Consider the following 18680-nt stretch of genomic DNA (forward strand, 5'->3'; position numbering starts at 1 on the left):
TTTCAATAGTATAGGTATTTTTAAAATTAAATCGATTATATGAAAACAGAAGTAATTTCCTCTGAACCTGTAAATGGATTAAAATATTTTGTCTTTATTAAATTTGTCTTTAAAAGCTTATGAGAATTTTTTAAAAAAAATACAGTGACGATGTGTATTGTGAAACAAAATTGAAACTCTTGAAGAATAATGCATATAAAGTAGAATCCCATATAAAACGATTAAATAGTGGTGCTTTGAATGAGTATGTGTTTTAGGAAAGCTCTCAAACCTGCATATTATTTACGAGAGACTTCTCTGCAGACAAACCTCCGGTTTTGCGAGATGATCAATAATGTGCATTCGTACAACGCGCACCCTTTTATCAGCGTTACATTGGAATCTCCGGCTGAATAAATCTGCATTTTCATTCCAGATAGTAAATCTGAAGCAGTATTGACATGAAAACAAGTTTAGGTATTCAACTTCTACTCACAGTTGTAACTTAAAATTTTTACATATTACAGATATTTATTATAAAAAATGCTCATAATTTTTCAATCATAATTTTGATCAACTCAATCTCTACTCAGAATTTTGACATATTTCAGAGCTCGTTACATAAAAATAACATATTTTGTGAAGCTTAAAATTATTCCAGAAAGAAAGCTGTCAATCAAAATACATGATATTTTAATATAATTTTACTTGAAAAAAACTTTAACTAAAACAATGAAAATTACTAAACTGAAATGGGGGAAAAAAACCTTCAATCACTGCCCCTCCATGGGATGGAAAAAGATTTCTAAATAGACTGAGAACTTATGAATTTGATTAGTAATATTTAATTTCTCTTTCCTGATATGCCTGATTTAAGTTCTAGTGCAGTAGACAATGGTTAGAAAAAATAAAATAAATAAATAAATAAAACTCTTGCTCATCAGTGAAAATTGTGTGTATGTATATATTTAATTTTGATATAATGGTGCGACTATATATAATCACAAAAACACCCACTATTACATAATATCGCTGAATTTTCATTTGATTGGAAATTAAATGAACATTGTACGATATCATTCCTTTCTGGACTATTTTTGCTTTTAACTGCATGAAAGTGAAAATTGTAAAAAAAGTGAAAAACTTTCTGAAACAAATAAAGAAGGTTTCAAAAGATTAAAAAAAAATTAAAGATAAATTTATTTATCTATTCATTTAATTTTTTCCCCTTTATATGAGAACTTAACTTTTTTCTACTCACGGCCTAGTTTTCATCTGAAACTTTCTTTTATTGCTTACCAACATATAAGAAAAGAGTGCGAGCAGATAGAAAAAAAAATCAAATAAATAAATTGAAAATTAATTTAACCTTGTTGATTGGCGAAATCTAATGAAATTTGTAAAATCTCCAAAAATAATCCTTAGTTAAATATAATTTTTTAATACTTACAAATCTAGTCGAATGAATGGTGGTGGTCCTATCAGTAACAGTGAGGCGAAAATCAGAAGACCTGAGATACAGATGAGAAGAACGCTGTTGATCTAAGAATAAAAATTTATTAAGTAACGTAATAAAAAGACAATTTATTTAATGTTCAGTGCTTGATAGAAACCACAATATTATTTAGTACAATATCAAATCAGAAGTTTTGGTTGTTGGTGTCCCGCGAAATCTATATGATGAAATGATAACTAAAATTTTCTGAACCAGTCACACCAGCGCCAAACAAAAGAATCTCGATTAAACGTGTGGATGGTATAGTATTAATTGCAAAAATTAATTGTTAATTAGTATTAACCCTGCTGTTCTGTTTTGGTATATATGACCCAAAATAAAATTTATGCATTCATAAAAGAATATAGTAAAGGTGTTTTTTCATGAAACTCTTGACATCTTTGGTAAATAATATAAATATGTACTCCTAGAGGGATTTATGTTTATTTGTATTTCGAAAGAATATTTTTCAATTTATACCTAATGTATCGTTCGGGTCAGTATGACCCAAAGCAAAAACATCATTTATTTTTACTCACACGTGTTCACTTTTGTTTAGGATAATTCAAAAGAAAAGAATAATTATAGTTTCTGTAATGTATCCGTTTTCTATATCTGTTTCGCTGACTCGTGTGCTTGGTCACATGGCAAGAGAGCGCGTGCGAGGTCCGAAAGTTGATACGATTGGCACGGGCCAAACTCTTTGCTCTTATTGCAACGAGTCTATTTTTCTGCTGTATTTCACTTTCTGATATACTACAAAAGATTTTTACCTGTGAATGTGAGAGAAAAACATGGTGAATCGAAGAAATTTGAGTCACGCTGATGTAGCTAAATTAATAGAAGCTTCTGGCAACGAAGAAGAAGTATCCGAGTATGAAAATAATACACGTGATGAAATTGAGAGTGAAAGTTCTGGTAGCGATTTTGATACTAATATTCAAAAAATAATCTATAAAGGGGAGATTCAGTCCAAGAATAGTGAAATAAAGTGGAAACTGGATTCGCTGCCACGTTTTTCTCAATCAACAGATGCTAATATTACAAAAACTGCTCCAGGGGTCACAAGATATCAACGGCAAGGATAACAGATATAAAAAGTACATTCGAGGTAGTATTTAATTCTGCAATTGAAAACGAAATCATAAAAATGACTAATACTGAAGAAGAAAATGTTTATGGAATAAAGTGGACAAATATCGAAAGTAAAAGTTTTCAAGCATATATTGGATTATTATTTTTAGCTGGTGTGTATAAATCATATGGAGAATCAACAAAATGCTTACGGGATAAAGAAACTGGCAGAAATACATTTTGTGCATCAATGTCCCACGAAACATTTTGTACCATATCGCGAGTTATTAATTTTGATAATAAATCTACTCGTCAAGTAAGAAGAAATTTGGATAAATTAGCTGCAGTGCGAAATATCTGGGAAAAGTGGATAGAAATTCTACCAAAATTTTATAATCCGAATGAAGATATTAATGTAGATGATCAATTAGTATAAATCCGTGGTCTATGTCCTTTCAAACAGTTTATACCAAGTAAGACATCTAAATATGGGATCAAAATATGGACTTTATGTGACAATAAAACTTCTCATGTACTGAAAACACAAATTTATACTGGTAAAGAACAAGGGTCAAAGTCAGAGAAAAATCAAGGAATGCGAGTAGTGTGTGATCTTACTTATGGGTATTCGGGGCACAATATTACATATGATAATTTTTTCACATCTTACAATTTAAGACAACTTTTTCTAAAATGGAAAATGACTATACTTGGTACCATTAGAAAAAATAAATCAGAACTTCCTGAAGAAATGCCAAACAAAGAAGTTCACACCTCATTATTTTATTTTACAGAAGACAACAGTTGTAAATTACATCCCCACAAAGAACAAGAATATTATTCTTATGAACACTTTGTATCATGACAAAGAAGTTAGGAACAGAACTGACAAAATCCATTAATAATTTTAGATTAAAATTCAACTAAAGGGGGCTTGGATACTCTCGACCAACTTTTAAACACATACACTTGTAAAAGAAAACAAATCGCTGACCCATGATAGTATTCTATAACATGTTTGATACGTCTGCGTACAATCCATTTGTTCGATGGACTTCAATACATAGAGAATGGAACGAAAACAAATTGGCTAAACGAGGGCTATTTTTGGAAGAATTGGGAAAATCACTCATTTTTCCACACATTGAAGCAAGGCCACACCTACCAAGAAGTGAGGACTCAATCAAAATAATGAAACGAATACAGAGAAAAGGTAAAATCTTCATTGTGTTTCAAACGTGCAAGGTGCAATCTCTGTTCATCAAGCAATGACAACAAAACGAATATGTTATGCTAGAATTGTAAGAATCCCATTTACAAATATCATGTAAGATATCAATGTTTAAATTGTAAATAAAGGTAAGTTTCAATTTTGAATATTTTTCTGTTATTTTTATAGATGCTTTATATTATTATTGTAAGTTTCAATTTCAAATATTTTTTGTTTTGTTTTTATAGATGTTATTTTATATTATTAGATCTATTTTAAAACTTACATTACTACTGTTTAAACCGTTTCTTAAATGGCACCTGTCATTTACTGCAAGAAAGATTAGTTTTCTGAATCGAGTCATATTGACCCGAACGCTACATTCGTGGTGTAAATGCAAACAGAAAGCAGGGTTAAACCAGTTGAGTATTTCGACACCGGATTTCTTCTTACTTTAGCACATATTAACTTCATTGTAAAATGTTCTCGTATTTCCTGACCCAATTCCACACGCGCTCTATAAGTTGCTTACTTCAACAGGTTCTAACGCTCCTAGTGTAGGGATAAAAAAGCATTCTTTCGAAGATACCTACATTTCCCTTTCCTAAGTCTAGAAAATATCTTTCAAAATCTAATTGTGAAATTTATATCACGTAATTTTATATTTCTTCCACACACACACACACACACACACACACACACACACACACACACACACACACACACACACACACACACACACACACACACACACACACACACACATTCTCAATAAGTATGTTTTCTGTTTAGTTTCGACTTATAGTGAAGAGAAATGAGTATGCAGGTATCACAGAGGTTCACCTGGTGCAGAGGTGATCGTTCTCTGATTCAGGTCTAAATTACGATCTGTGGATGAATGAATGAAATGCATGAATGAAGTCCGCCCCATAAAAAGGATTTTGACGTGTGAGTTGCTAAGTTGCACTCTTGGCGCTACTGAAAAAACAAAAGACGATCAAAAGAAATCGCTGGCAGATAACTGTCATTGGGCTTGTAAAGTACCATAAGTCACCTCAACCACCATACGTTGCTTTCAAGTTTAAAGCATAAGTGTTTCACTTTTTTCAGTAATTATTCAGGAATTAGTTTTTTCCATTTTTATGAATTGTTAAAGAGCTAGAAACTGTTCTTTCAAAATTTTGTTTAAGAGTTAAAAAAAGAACTGCTGGAATAAAAAACCCTAATCAGATTGTCTATTTCTGTTTGTTCCGTTTTCGTTCAGTTCATTTCATTTTATCAGGCCTAATTACGTTTGTATGTCCGAAAAAAGTTATTGTTTATTTTAGTCACAGAGAATGCTTTTACTTTTGACGATATTCTTTTATTCAAGGATTATAAATTACTATTGTTTTGCATACAACAAACGGTGAAAGGTAGCATGTTGTTACTTCAGTTTCATTTTTTATATAAACATCTCCACGTTCTGATTATGCTGCTATAAATGATTTTCTTTCAATATAGTGCGTAATACCTCAACAATTTAATGAATTAAAGTAGCATGATAGAATGAGTAATTGTTTGTTATTGCATCATAAGCATTACAGATACTTTTTTTAGTGTGTTCACATAATCTCAGACGGCATTACAGTCATTTTCTGAGTTATAAAACCATTTATTTCCACGAATTATTGTTCAATCCTGTATACTGAATAATAGAAAAACGTCTACTTACTCCTTTTTTAGACACCCATGTCCAGCCTGGAGCAGAAAGGCCACAGGAAAAGGCAGGGATCGAAAACAAGACTCCATGGAATAATTTACTTAAATGAAACTACAAAAACAATAATATAAGAAATATATTATTTTATTAAATGCTCCATCAAATGGTATATTTATCAAGATATGTTCCAAAAGGAAGAGTAATTAAAAAAAAAAAAAAGATCTGAACTCATGTGCGTAGTTTGCATATTACTGACATAAAAAGTAAATAGAGAAATTTTTCAAGGCAAAATTAACATAACTATAAATGAGAAACTGCCGAACAGTCACAGTATGCGGTCTGACAGTATAACGGGATATTTGTAGACAAAAAAGCCAGTCTTTCACTGCCATTGTAGCCCACACCAATAGCGTGATGGTACTCTACGCTATTTCACTTTTTATTTCGTCCATTAGGCCATTCATTCGCGAGTACCCGTGACTAGGGATTGCAATACCGGTATACCGGGATACCGAATACCGGTATTTTGAGCCATTTTACAATTTCGTAATACCGGTATTCACAAGTTTAAATACCGGTTTTTCGGTATTTACTAGAAATTTTTTTAATTGTCTCCACTATATGTTCAGGGATCGCCAACATAGCAAAATAGTATACGTTTTTGTTTTTATGTCTCCCTAACGGGCGAAATTAATTAGCTAATTAATGGCTTAATTAATTGCTTAAATATAATTAACGAAACATGCATTATCCCTGAAAGAGGGATATTGTATCCGTAACTACTAATGGAGCAACAGTTATGAAAAAAGTTGGAAAATTGATTGGTGCAAATCAGCAATTGTGCTTTTCTCATGGAATTCAAATAGGAGTAATAGATGTCTAAAAAAATAAAGAACAGAAGAATCCAAATATTGTGGATATAGAAACTTCGGATTCCGACTTTGAAGAGAGTGAGAGTGATATTGACAATGAAGATAATGACAATATAACTGTTGAAGACGATATTGCTAATGAGGATGAAATATTAACCCATCAAGAATAGCTTCCTATAATTTATAAAGTTCGAAAAATTGTTAAGATATTTAAACGTTCCCCTACAAAAAATGCCATATTACAAAAATATATACTAACTGAAAATAAAACTGAATATATGTTAATAATAGATTCTAAGACACGTTAGAACAGTTTACTTCTAATAATTTTTGAAATTTAGAATTCCCGATTTTTGAAATTTAGAAACCCAATCCAAAAAGCAATAATCGACTTAAACCTGTAAATTAAATTTCAGATAGTGAATTCGACTTAATATCCAGAACTATATCAGCTCTACTTCCAATAAAACTGACTATAGAGGCATTATGTCGGAGAGATTTTAATTTATTAACAGCTAATGCAACAATAAATTTCATGTTGCAGTCATGAAAGAACAGCACACATCACTAGGCATACCGAAATAGAAAATGTCTTATGGTATTTATATAATTATAATGATTTTAAAAATAAAAATGAAAAAGAAGAAAAGAAAATAATCAATTTAAACTTGATTTTTATAGTAAATTTTCTTAAAATTTTTTACCCACAAATCTATCCACATTCGGAAGAATTCGGTAGTTATCGAAGATTATGATGACACTAATGTAGATAATGAAAAGGAATTGTCTCTTGAGCAAAAATTAGAATGAGCGATAAATAAAAAAATAAAAAATAAATGAACCAAAATACAATACAGAAATCAGCTATATCCAAAACCATCCGACGAGAAATTGATTTATTTGAAAATGAGGGATTTAGAGGTAAATACTTGGAAAAAGTATATCGTGCATTGCTAACAGTATCACCAACTAGCGTAGATGCCGAAAGAGCGTTTTCGACAGTTGGTAATTTTCACACAAAATTACTTTTCAGGCTTAAAGACAGTACAATTGATGCATTATGTTTTTTAAGATCACATTTCAAAAATTTGTAATAGTACCACAGACTGAATAGTGATATTTACACTTTTTTTGTGATTTAAATAAATAAGTTGTTCCTTTACTTTTTTGTGATTCTTTATATGCTGTTATAATTTATAAGTTGCAATTTTTTTTTTTAATATTTACCCTCTCTAATAAAACTGGCAAATAAAACAAAGAAACACCTGCATTTTCTTTCTTTTTCTAAAATTTCTAATACCGGTATTAAAACCGGTATCCCGGTATTACGATCTAAAAAATACCGAATACCGGTATTGAAATTTTGGTCCGGTATTGCAATCCCTACCCGTGACAATCCATTACAATAACTCTGCCTTAATCTCCCCTTCTCCCCTTCAACGATTTCCTCTGTGAATGTATCGTGAAGTAGAGTGTACTAAAACGATACACTGTACAGCTCCCTTCATTCTGCATGCAACCTCCCACATATATGCACTTATTATACCCTCCCCCAGCACTTCCTCAATGTACCGGCAATGTCTATTCCAAATGGCGCGGTGTGAAGGAAATTAAAGAGGGTCACATATCCAGCCCTCCTCTGTACACCATAAGAATTCTGAAATGTCTTTATATTGAGGACCGATTTTGGTGTAGAAAACGATATGCGTGGCGTGGACTGCACGTGAATGACGGGCTTAGCACGATTTACTGAATCACATAAAACAGGTTCTATTATCAGGTGTCGAGCTCTCACAAGAAGGTTTATCCCATCATTGGTGATGAAACCTTTAGCCATTAATGTACCTTCAAGGATATCGTTTATCTATTTATTTACGCAGAAACTTATCATTGTATTTGAGGTGCTTAATTTGCATGAGATAAGAAACTTAGATACAATAATATATACATTTCATAAGACTGTACGAAGTTATGGCTGACTTATAAGGATAAGAAAGTTAAAGAACAATGAACAACCTGGCGTAAGATTTTATATTAGTTTTGATTCAAATAAAATTGACGAAAACGGCTTAGTAGATCGCTGTTAAAGACTTAGTAGATTGCCGTTAACGTAGATTTGTTTCTACTTTGATATGCTGTTTTGTCACACTACTTTTTTGTGTAAGACATAGGGAATTTGAATCGTGCTTTTACCTGAATTTCTTAAAAGAAGTGCTGCCCAATACATAAAAGTCATGTCGCCAATACTGTTACTAACTAAATGCAACCAGCGTAAGTGTATAAGAATTCAGAAAACAGATAAAAAATTAAAATAGTCCTTTTTGACAAATAATTTGTCTAGTAAAAGCAAAGTCATAATAACACGAGTCATTTTTGTTACTTAGTTGCAAAGACGTAGCAAATGTAGGAGGCATCCAGTGCATAAATCCTTTTTTTTTTTCTGCCGTTTTGTCATGAAGTTAGAAAGCGAAATAAATGTTCTTTATATGGACTTAAGAAGCTCAGGAAAAATATAAAAACATAATATTATCTAGACGTTTTATAAGTTTGACTCTTGGGACATTTAAACCCCTTTTGCCCTTTCTGGTTGTCGCCCTACTTTTGAGAAATTAGAAAAGCAATTAATGACACTTTTCTTCAGCAGTTTTCATAGAAGTCTGAAGGAAATCGAAATAGAACTGGAAGTATATGTGTATATACACTGGTGGATTCAGGCATTTTGCAACCTTAAGCAATGTAAGCTATGAAGCCCTTCTTTTAATAAAATGATCAATTTAGGTTCATATTTCAACAGATCTCAAATTTATCAAGGTAACGATTTATTTTAGATTAATTATTTTTATATCTAAGTAATTTTGCGAAAATGGATGTTTTTATTTATATATTTTATAATTCATGATTACATAGCATCTCCATTTGTACTCACTATTATTTAAGATTCTCAGATTTTATTACCTCAGATTTTATAAATATTGTAATAACTAAGTAAGCGTAATAAAGCATACAAGAATCTGACTAATTATATTTGACGAAGTGATAGTATTATCCTATTATTTAATTATTCATAGAAATTGTATTTCCTAAATATTTATTTATTTGGCAGCTAAATTAATGAAAAATTTTAATTGCCTCGCGTACGAATCTACCTTAACCTAGTGGCTCTAGGCAACTGTCTAGTATAGAATTTGCCAGTGGTACAACCAGCTGCTATCAGCATACTTCGCGCTGTTAATCGCTTTTCCGACGTTTTGTGTTTTTAATGACTTGCCCGTCACAAATCGTGTGTGAACTAGATCATATTATCCGTTTCGTAAGAATTTAATACACAACATATTAAGATAATCATATTGACTATTCTTTTAATAATATCCATAACAGTACTTGAATTCAAGGCAAAACCAAATGGCAATAGTTTATAGAACTTGGGTGTATTATCTAAGGGGAAATGTAACATTATAAATACAATAATTTAATGAGCACTTAATAAAGAATAACTTATAATAACTAATAATAAGTTAATAAAGTTAGCGACACCTTTTTAACGGCTTTGATTACGGATCTACCTTAACCTAGTAGCTCTAGTAGGAAATTTGTCATTGGCACAACTCAAATGCTATCAGCATACTTCAAGCTATTAATCGCTTCTTCGACGTTTTGTGTCATTAATAACTTGCTCGACACAAATCGTGTGTGAACTAGGTCATATTATCCGTTTCGTAAGAATTTAATACACAACATATTAAGATCATCATCTGACTATTATTTTAATAATATCCAGTACATTAGTTGAATCCAAAGTAAAGCCAAATAGCAATAGTTTATAGAATTCGGGCGTATTATCTACGGACAAATGTATTATTGCAAATACAGTAATTTGATAAACACAGAAATTCTCTAATAATTTAATTAAATCATTAAGAATACTTCGAATTTTAATATTAGTTAAGGTTTCGATTGGGTTCTTGCTCTAGACGAAAGAAAACAAGCAAATAATTTTTTGTGTTGTCTAGATTTGAATGAGTATTCTAGAGATGTATGTTTCAGCGACTAATTAAGATAATATAGATAGTAGAGCATATCAATGAGAAGAACATAGAACAAACATGCATTAAAATAAGCAATTTGGATACAGTTCATCAGCTGCTTTTAAAAAATTCGCAAATGGAGATAGTCCCCCAGTAGAGTTCCAAAACACACGCGAACCCTCTCTTTATTATGAAGGAGATAATTATATTCAGGTAGCCTGGCCAGTAGCCAAGTAGGAGAATGGGAAAGAAAAACATATGTCAGCAGGATTGGCATAGTTGAGTGTTACAACTAGCGTAGTTAGTTTTATCTAAGCGTAAAAAGTTACATAATACTTCGTCAAAATTAGCCGATTTAAAATCTAACAGGCATGGTAATTTAATATTTTTCGGAATATTCCTCCTTTTAAGTTCAATAATATCAATTATAAATCCTTTAACTACTATTAAATGAAAATATTTCTTACTATGATAAAAAAGATTTTGAATGTTTTAGTCATTAGAAACAATGACGGGTTTGAGTATTTAGGGCCGTAGGCTCTGCATATTAAATTGATCAATTTTGTTTCACATTTCAATACATTTTTAATATGTTAATGATATATTTTAAATTAATATTTTTACTAAATTTGGGAAAATCTATACTAAATTGGGGATTTTTATCTATAATCTATACTAAATTGGGATTTTTACTAAATTTGGGAAAATCTATACTAAATTGGGATTTTTATCTATAATCTATACTAAATTGGGATTTTTACAAAATTTGGGTTATCTATCATCCCTCCAGACTGCTCGGCATCTATACTTCTTCATAATATACACTTCTAACACTTTCACATATACATGCATCGTTCATTAATTCATTTACTATATTCAAACACCATTATATGAAGTTGAGATCAAGTGATGATGTAATGAATTGCGTCAAAGGATCGTCTCAATGCATAGCCGGATATTCAAACAGACAACTATGCGAAACTTATAGCGTCTGGGTAAGTTTAGTTTAGTTATATTAGCGCCCCGTTTTAAACAAACACTAGGGCTACTTTGGGAAGGATCTCGTAATTTTAAACCGCGGTCAGATGACGAAGACGATAAATTAGCTGGCACCCTCTCTCCAAGCTTCCGCATCTCACCAGAGGGAGGACGTTTGGTCCCGACGGATTTAACTTGCCCCAGACCCGCTTACACGACGGTTTTTCGGCTGAATCGGGTCTCGCACCTGAAACCCTCCGGTTCTGAAGCCGAGACCTTATCACCATGCCACTGCGGCTTCTATATTTTCTCAGATACTCTGGGTAAATTAGCTCTTTAATTGGCAAATAGCTGTGGATTGCCCATAAGAGCCAATAAAAACACACGCTGCTTCTGAGCAATCATGCCAAATAAAGGGTTAATTATGGGCTTTCATTTGATTTATAATGACAGTATACTCTACACAAATAATAAAAATCATGCAAATAAGGAAAAATATCAAGTATCTTTTAAATTTCAGAGATTCATAAGATTTTTTAAAACCTGCTAATAAGTTCGCTTGCAGATCAGCGTAGTTCAAATTATTGCAGTTATTTATTGACTTCCTATTTAACAAACCAGAAAAACTTTTTATCAAAGTTTTTATGTCATTTTTTAACATTCTGTCTAGAATAATTTTTATTTTAAATTTATTTCTTATTCACGAAATACTGAAATAATCTATTTTGATGGTAAAACATATAATTATGACAAACGCATAAATATGCTTTGTCATATCAGTTTATTATAATATTGTCTTTTAACTGTTTATATATGTATAAACCATTAAAACTTACTTATATGGATATTTAATTAAAAAAATAATTTAAAAAAACAATAAAAAATTTATAACTTGGAAACTGAGAAGAGGAAAAAGACTTTTCAACTTGCATGGCCTAAACGCCCTTACAAGTCTCATTTGACCTTGTATCAGTGACAAATGTGTGCATTTTACGGCCTCAAGGAGTGCACAAATGAGGCTCCACATTTAATTATTTGATGGATTTAGTTCCACAATTCTACATATTTTTTTAAATTTAATTAACATGTTAATGGCTTATTTTAGATTTATTTTCGTGACATTTATTTACTTATAATACACATAACTGCTTGACAATATACAATATTATTTATGCAGATGTTCGGTGTCTATAAATACAGCAATAATTGACTGCACGTAATGAAACGGATAGGGCGCTGACCATTTATGTTTGATAGAGTTTGAATATTATCCTAATATTTTTTTTTTATTCAGTGAATTTATATTTACAAATTTATTTATTTGGCAAATAGACTGATAATATCTTTTTAATCGGCTTGTCTGTAATCTATGATATTGTAGTCTAATTTTCATAATGCCGGTAGTTCAATATCCTTTGTGCTGAATGTTTTTCTTCAGGTTGAATGTTTCAGAAGTGTTGTGTTGAATGTTTCAGAAGTTGCAGGTTTCTCAAATATTTCTCTCAAATCTAAAATATGAATTTTTTTTTTGTGAAGTATTATTATCATATTACAATCTCAACAGACTGAAATTATTATAAACAGTAGTTATGCCAGACAGCCATTTTATTAAACGCAACAAACAAAATCCATTTTTATAACAAGTATATTTTTATACAGAAGATTGGTCGATACGATTGCAATTTTCAGATAACTGTATTATCAGAGAATGAATAATTCATGTAATACTTCAAAATAAATTTAATGCTTCTAAATTAGTTAATTACTTAATAAACCCACTTTAGAACAACTAGGATCCGGATTTTTTTTCCTTCCATGTCTGAAACTTTATGATTTATTTATTATTAACTTTATAATTTACCACTGAATTATTTTCGCGTTGTAATAATTCAATGATAAATGTTTTTTTTAATAAAATTAATTTTTAAATTGTTAAGTTATTAATAAATACACAGAATCTTGACTGAATTTGTAATCAACAGAAATGAAAGAAATACTTAAAAATATTTATATTTGCATTTTTGACACGCGTAGCTCATTTGAGGTATAAACAACAGAGAACTAAAGATGGCAACTGCTTTGATACCACTATCTTTATCGTAATGGACGAAATACTTTCGAGAACAGAAACGTGTTTTGAACTGACCTATTTGGTGTGGTCTTTTTTTGTCTCTCTTGCTTTGGGCGATGAAATTAACTATGCAACGCTTTCATTAATGACGATGTAGATTAGAGCAGTGACCTTGTGGGAAAAGAATATGAATTCCCGTGACAATAATAATCATACGTAAATTTCATATTTTTGCTGTTAAATGCTGTTGAATACACAAAAAATAAAGAAAAAAAAATGGGATGCCCTACGCCAACGCCCCCTACAAACAGAAGCCCATTTCTCTCATATTTGACGTCATTAATAATTGGGTGATGCGTTGCCTGGAGACAGCTGACGCATGACACAGCAAGCCAATCACAGAGCAAGAAAATCCAACAAGTTGTGACGTCATAAAGCAGCGCCCCGACCTGTTGCCAGGGTACCCCTTACCCTCGCTTCCCCTCTGATTTAAAGATGGGAGTATTCCTCAAGTTTTGAGCTGGGAATATTTTTTATATTTTTATTTATTTTTTCTTTCTCCTCGGAATGCGTTTGCAAGAGCCTTTTCCGCCCCCAACCACCTACTGTCTAGGAAAAAAAAAAAAAAGTGGTGATACAATCCATGCGCAAGCAATTGTTCTTGCAATCACTGTTGTACACACATGCGTAAAAATTAATTAAACCACTGACTACAGTAGCGTAGGGAAGGGGGTATGGTGTCCCAGGCGTCCGACTTAACGTTGCTCCTTGAAAATAAAACCTTCATACCGCTTGTCACCGCTTAAAGCCATCCATAATAAAAAGGTGATAGAATAAAATAAATTGTCCCTATACTACTGACTAATTTATATGAAACGACAAGAAATTTAATTTGCAGTATTTATTATATAATTCTGATAAAATATTTTAAACTAGAATAGATTTCTGGTTTATTTTTGCTGACTAATATTGAAGAAACTGAGAGAGGAAGAAAAAAAAAGGGGGGGGGGACGTGTGTTAATCCATTAATTGTTCCTATCCATAGTTTATATCGTGAATTCTTAAAGTGAGAGTGGCGACTTTCGATTTTTTTTCTTTCTGAGAAATTAATTAACTTCGTGGAAGAATAAAGTCAATCTTTGTCTGTAAAAGTTGTTCAGTAAATCATATTGGTTTAAACCATTTCAACGGAAATTCCTCACAATATTTGGGATGAAAATAAGAAAGAAAATTGGGAGCAAAATAATGTCTTATTATATGATATTTATTTCGAAACACAAACAAGTTTAAACTAACTTGTGAAATTTATTGAAATGAAAAGTCATCCCTAAATCACAGAGAGAGAAGATTTTCTCTTCTAAATTAATTTTTTTTTTTTCATGAAGTAAATAATAGATTTTTGTTTTTACGTTTTTAAGCAAAGAATGAAAGTTTTAAAATAAAAATCAACACCATAAACTGAGATGAGTATTATTTTTGTTGTTTACAATTCATTGAATTCGAATAACGTATCGTATATTTAAATATTAAACTTCTAAAGAAATTAATGAGACAAATAAAATGAAAAAATGTAAAATTCACTCAGTTTGGTGTTAAAACCGATAAAAAATAGATAAAACAAATAAAAGAATATAAATAAAAAGGCAAACAAATGAATTCATTAAATATTTTTATATTGAATATTTCCATATCATTAAAATATTATTTTAAAAAGAATTTGACAGAAAAAAAAAAACTTTTTTTCAAGATTTTATTCTTTGTATCCTTTAATCATAAAACAATATGGAAAACAAAGAACATACGCAAATAATCAAGTTTCTAGATGATTCAAAATTTATATCAGGTATAAATTTTAATTAATAATCCGTTACTACCCATTGAATATCCAGTATAATTTATAATAATAAAATATATATCTGAATCATAAATATATGCACAGTTTTTTAATGAAACTATGATGATTGATTCATTTGAATTTTATATTATTTGGATTCCTAAAATTAGTTTTGATAATTTTCTCCAATCTAACGAGTTTAAAAATTTTAAATAATTAATATCTATGTAAGTTTTATATGACTTAGATGCAACTTTTTAAAAAAAATTGATATTTTATTTTTATCTTCAAAGAATTTATTTTAATGTCAGTTATTCAATTCAGTAATTGGACAGGCTAATTAAATTTTAGTCTTCTTTTTGACATCGTGACCTATATTTTGTTATTGCGCTTTCCCCTCCCTTCCTACAAGGAAGGATCTTGGAAATGTTTCGCGTTATTTTACTTAAAGAAAATAGTTCTTTTCCAATTAATTAACATCTTTTCCCTATAACTTATTTTTATCGCTATTATTTATTAACCTAATGTAGTTCTTAATTGCTAATGCTAAATTCTATAACATTTTATGTTTTCTGTAAAGACATTTGATTTCAACCTAACAAACAAACCAAAAAAGACCAATTATATAAAACATTATGTCTGTTAGTCAACATTGTCGCCAATTATAAATTTGCCATTTTCCATGTTATAATAAAAAATTTATTGACGGAAACGGAGGCGAGACTCTCCTCTCAAATGTTACAATGATGCAGAAATAAAGGAGCGATTTCCCGACTCTGACAGGTAGGTGGGTAGCGGATGAACAGAAAGGTGAAAGGGGAGCGAGAATACACGCTCACAACCCTCACCCTCATGGCGTTATATCGATGGCTCCACCTCTTTTTTTTTATATCAACGTTGCGGATTAGCCTAGGTAGACTCAAATATCGATTTTCTTCCTTGGATAAGAAATATGTCCCGGATTGAATTAAATTTACCAGATTGAGATAATTATATCTAAATCTTTTATGTAAGATTATTATATAAAATCTCCCAGCTGTTTCTAAGAACGTAGAATACGGTTATCCTAATCTGGTTAACGAAATGAAATGAAGTAGTGTCTCCTAAGGGAATCAGACGTCTCGGATTTGTTGAGACAGTTGAGTTTTCTAATTCTTCCTCCCAGAATTAAATAAAATGCCTCCAATTGTCGCGTTATTTAATTTTTTTTAACTTACAGGGAAAGAGTTAAAAGACTTAATATTTTTTTTTTTAAAGTTAGTTTTTAAAGAATTTTTCATTACAATTTTTACTATATATAGTAACTGATTTTACTATTATGACAAATGTGGATAAACCTAATTTAAATTCTCCATTACAATTTTTACTATATATAGCAAATAATCCATCTATTATGGCATATGTGGGTAAATCTAATTTAAATTCTCCATCACAATTTTACTGTTTATAGTAGATGATCTGTCTATTATGACGAATGTGGATAAATCTAATTTAAATTCTACATTACAATTTTTACTACATTTAGAATATGATCTGTCAATTATGACAAATGTGGATAAATCTAATTTAAATTCTCCGTTATAATTTCTTGCATATATATATATATAATTGCCCTATTATGACCAATATGGATTAATGTAATTTAATGATAAATAATAAATGTGAAAGCAAATTACGTTATAAATATTTTTTCAACTCATTTAATTTTTTTTCGATTTTTGTTTATTAATAATTCATTATTTCATCGTTTCGTTTATTTTATATTATATTATTTCTTTTTTGGATTGTGTCTACAGGAAAATTTCGAGGTAAGAATGTGTTGAAAATACAATTCATATTTTAAATTTTAAGGCGGCATGTTAAGTAGATTATTTTTTTATATATTTTTCACGGAGAAAATCGATTTCCCTTTAGAGTAAAAATTGATTTCTGCACATTGTATAAATCCGTTTTGATTCATGATCAATTTATTGTATATCTAAATGGATGAAAATTTTGTTAGATGAATAATAATAATAAATATACCTTAACCAAACTTAAATAATGAGAAATCATTTAATTTAAGCTTGTTTAACTCTTTCACGTTCGATCTAATTTAAAACTGCGAAACTTTTTAATAAAAAAGCTTTCAGTAACTTCTATAAATCCTTTTTGATTTGTTATTAAATTATCAGTTTAGCCACTAAGATGAAATTTTCTTTTAGACGAAAACGAAATCTGTAAATTTTTAGTTTGTTTAATTTTTTCACGCGCGATCTACTCCAAAATCGTGAATATGGTCAATTGATTTATTATCTATTTTCTAATACCCGACTTCTGTTTACTTAATCTTCAAGCGAAGAGCGTCATCTGACGTCAGCAAATCAATCCACATGGACGCACTCGTTGATTGGATATCCTTGACCTTGCTCTTATCTTTAATAACCTCTAAAATATAAAAGATTTCAGGTAACTGACATTGAGGGGTTTTTTAAAAAAATTAGAGACTAGAATTTCTTATCAGACATGCTTCGGTACTAAAACATTTCTTTTCCAATTAAAATACTATTACAATTAAAACTGTGTTGAAACATAATGAGAGCGATAAATGAAAGTTAAGGAACTAGCACAGTTTGTTCCTTAAAAAAATCGATCTATCAGCTTTAATCTCTTAAAAGAAGAGGCATTCCGCTATTTACAGAAATGCGCGACGTGCATAGGTTTGAAAAACTGAAAGTTAATTCATGAATTTTTAGAAATGTATTTAACAAAAGTCCCTATAATGAAAAGATACTTTTTAGCCATTTTCTCAAAATATTTTTTTCTCAAATTTTGATAAGCATATATAACATTATTTTTATTAAACTAATATGAAATTTTATTACTACAATATATGCAAGTATGATGCATCTGTTAACTTTTATTTATTTCTACTCAGTAGTATATTTTAATAGGTTATTTATCATGAAAAATGTCATGTATTTTTTAGATTTTCAAGTAATACGATATTCAGCTTTTTAAGAATATTTATTTTAAATATATTGAAATGAAAAAAATAATCACTGTAATATTGAACCTGTATTCACATACTATACGAATTTTGGTGTGGTTTTATTCTAAGTTCACTGATTTATAGTTATAAACTTCTAAATTTTAGCATCACAAATCAATTTCGATTTGCCATTTATTAATAAATATTTTTATGTTGTTTATTAGAGAAAACGGCTCATTTTACCTACTTATATTAAATTTTTTTGATATAATAGTTACTTTAAAAAATCCTTTATTTACAATTCAAATTTCACTTATTTTTGTTGCCGAGAAATCCTAGCTTCCTTGCCCCCATCACGACGGATGCGCGCGGAAATGCTCCCTCGTGACGAGGCTGGCAAGTGCCGACTAACCGTATAGTTTCTCCGGAACACTTTCTACGGCTAAGCCTAACGCCCGTTATATTTCGG

The 18680-nt window shown here is 30.3% G+C and overlaps 1 protein-coding gene across 1 annotated transcript in view; it reads right to left on the minus strand.

Moving 5' to 3' along the window:
- LOC129960510 (MFS-type transporter SLC18B1-like) overlaps positions 1 to 18680 on the minus strand; it is a 107022-nt gene that overhangs the window by 21612 nt on the left and 66730 nt on the right. The window contains exons 9-10 of the mRNA XM_056073986.1: positions 5473 to 5571; positions 1430 to 1521 (exon numbers count right to left, since the gene is read on the minus strand). Coding sequence (XP_055929961.1) covers positions 1430 to 1521; positions 5473 to 5571 — 191 coding nt within the window. The remainder of the gene's footprint in view (positions 1 to 1429; positions 1522 to 5472; positions 5572 to 18680) is intronic.

The sequence above is a fragment of the Argiope bruennichi genome, chromosome X2 (assembly GCF_947563725.1).
Source record: "Argiope bruennichi chromosome X2, qqArgBrue1.1, whole genome shotgun sequence".
Classification (NCBI taxonomy): Eukaryota; Metazoa; Arthropoda; class Arachnida; order Araneae; family Araneidae; genus Argiope; species Argiope bruennichi.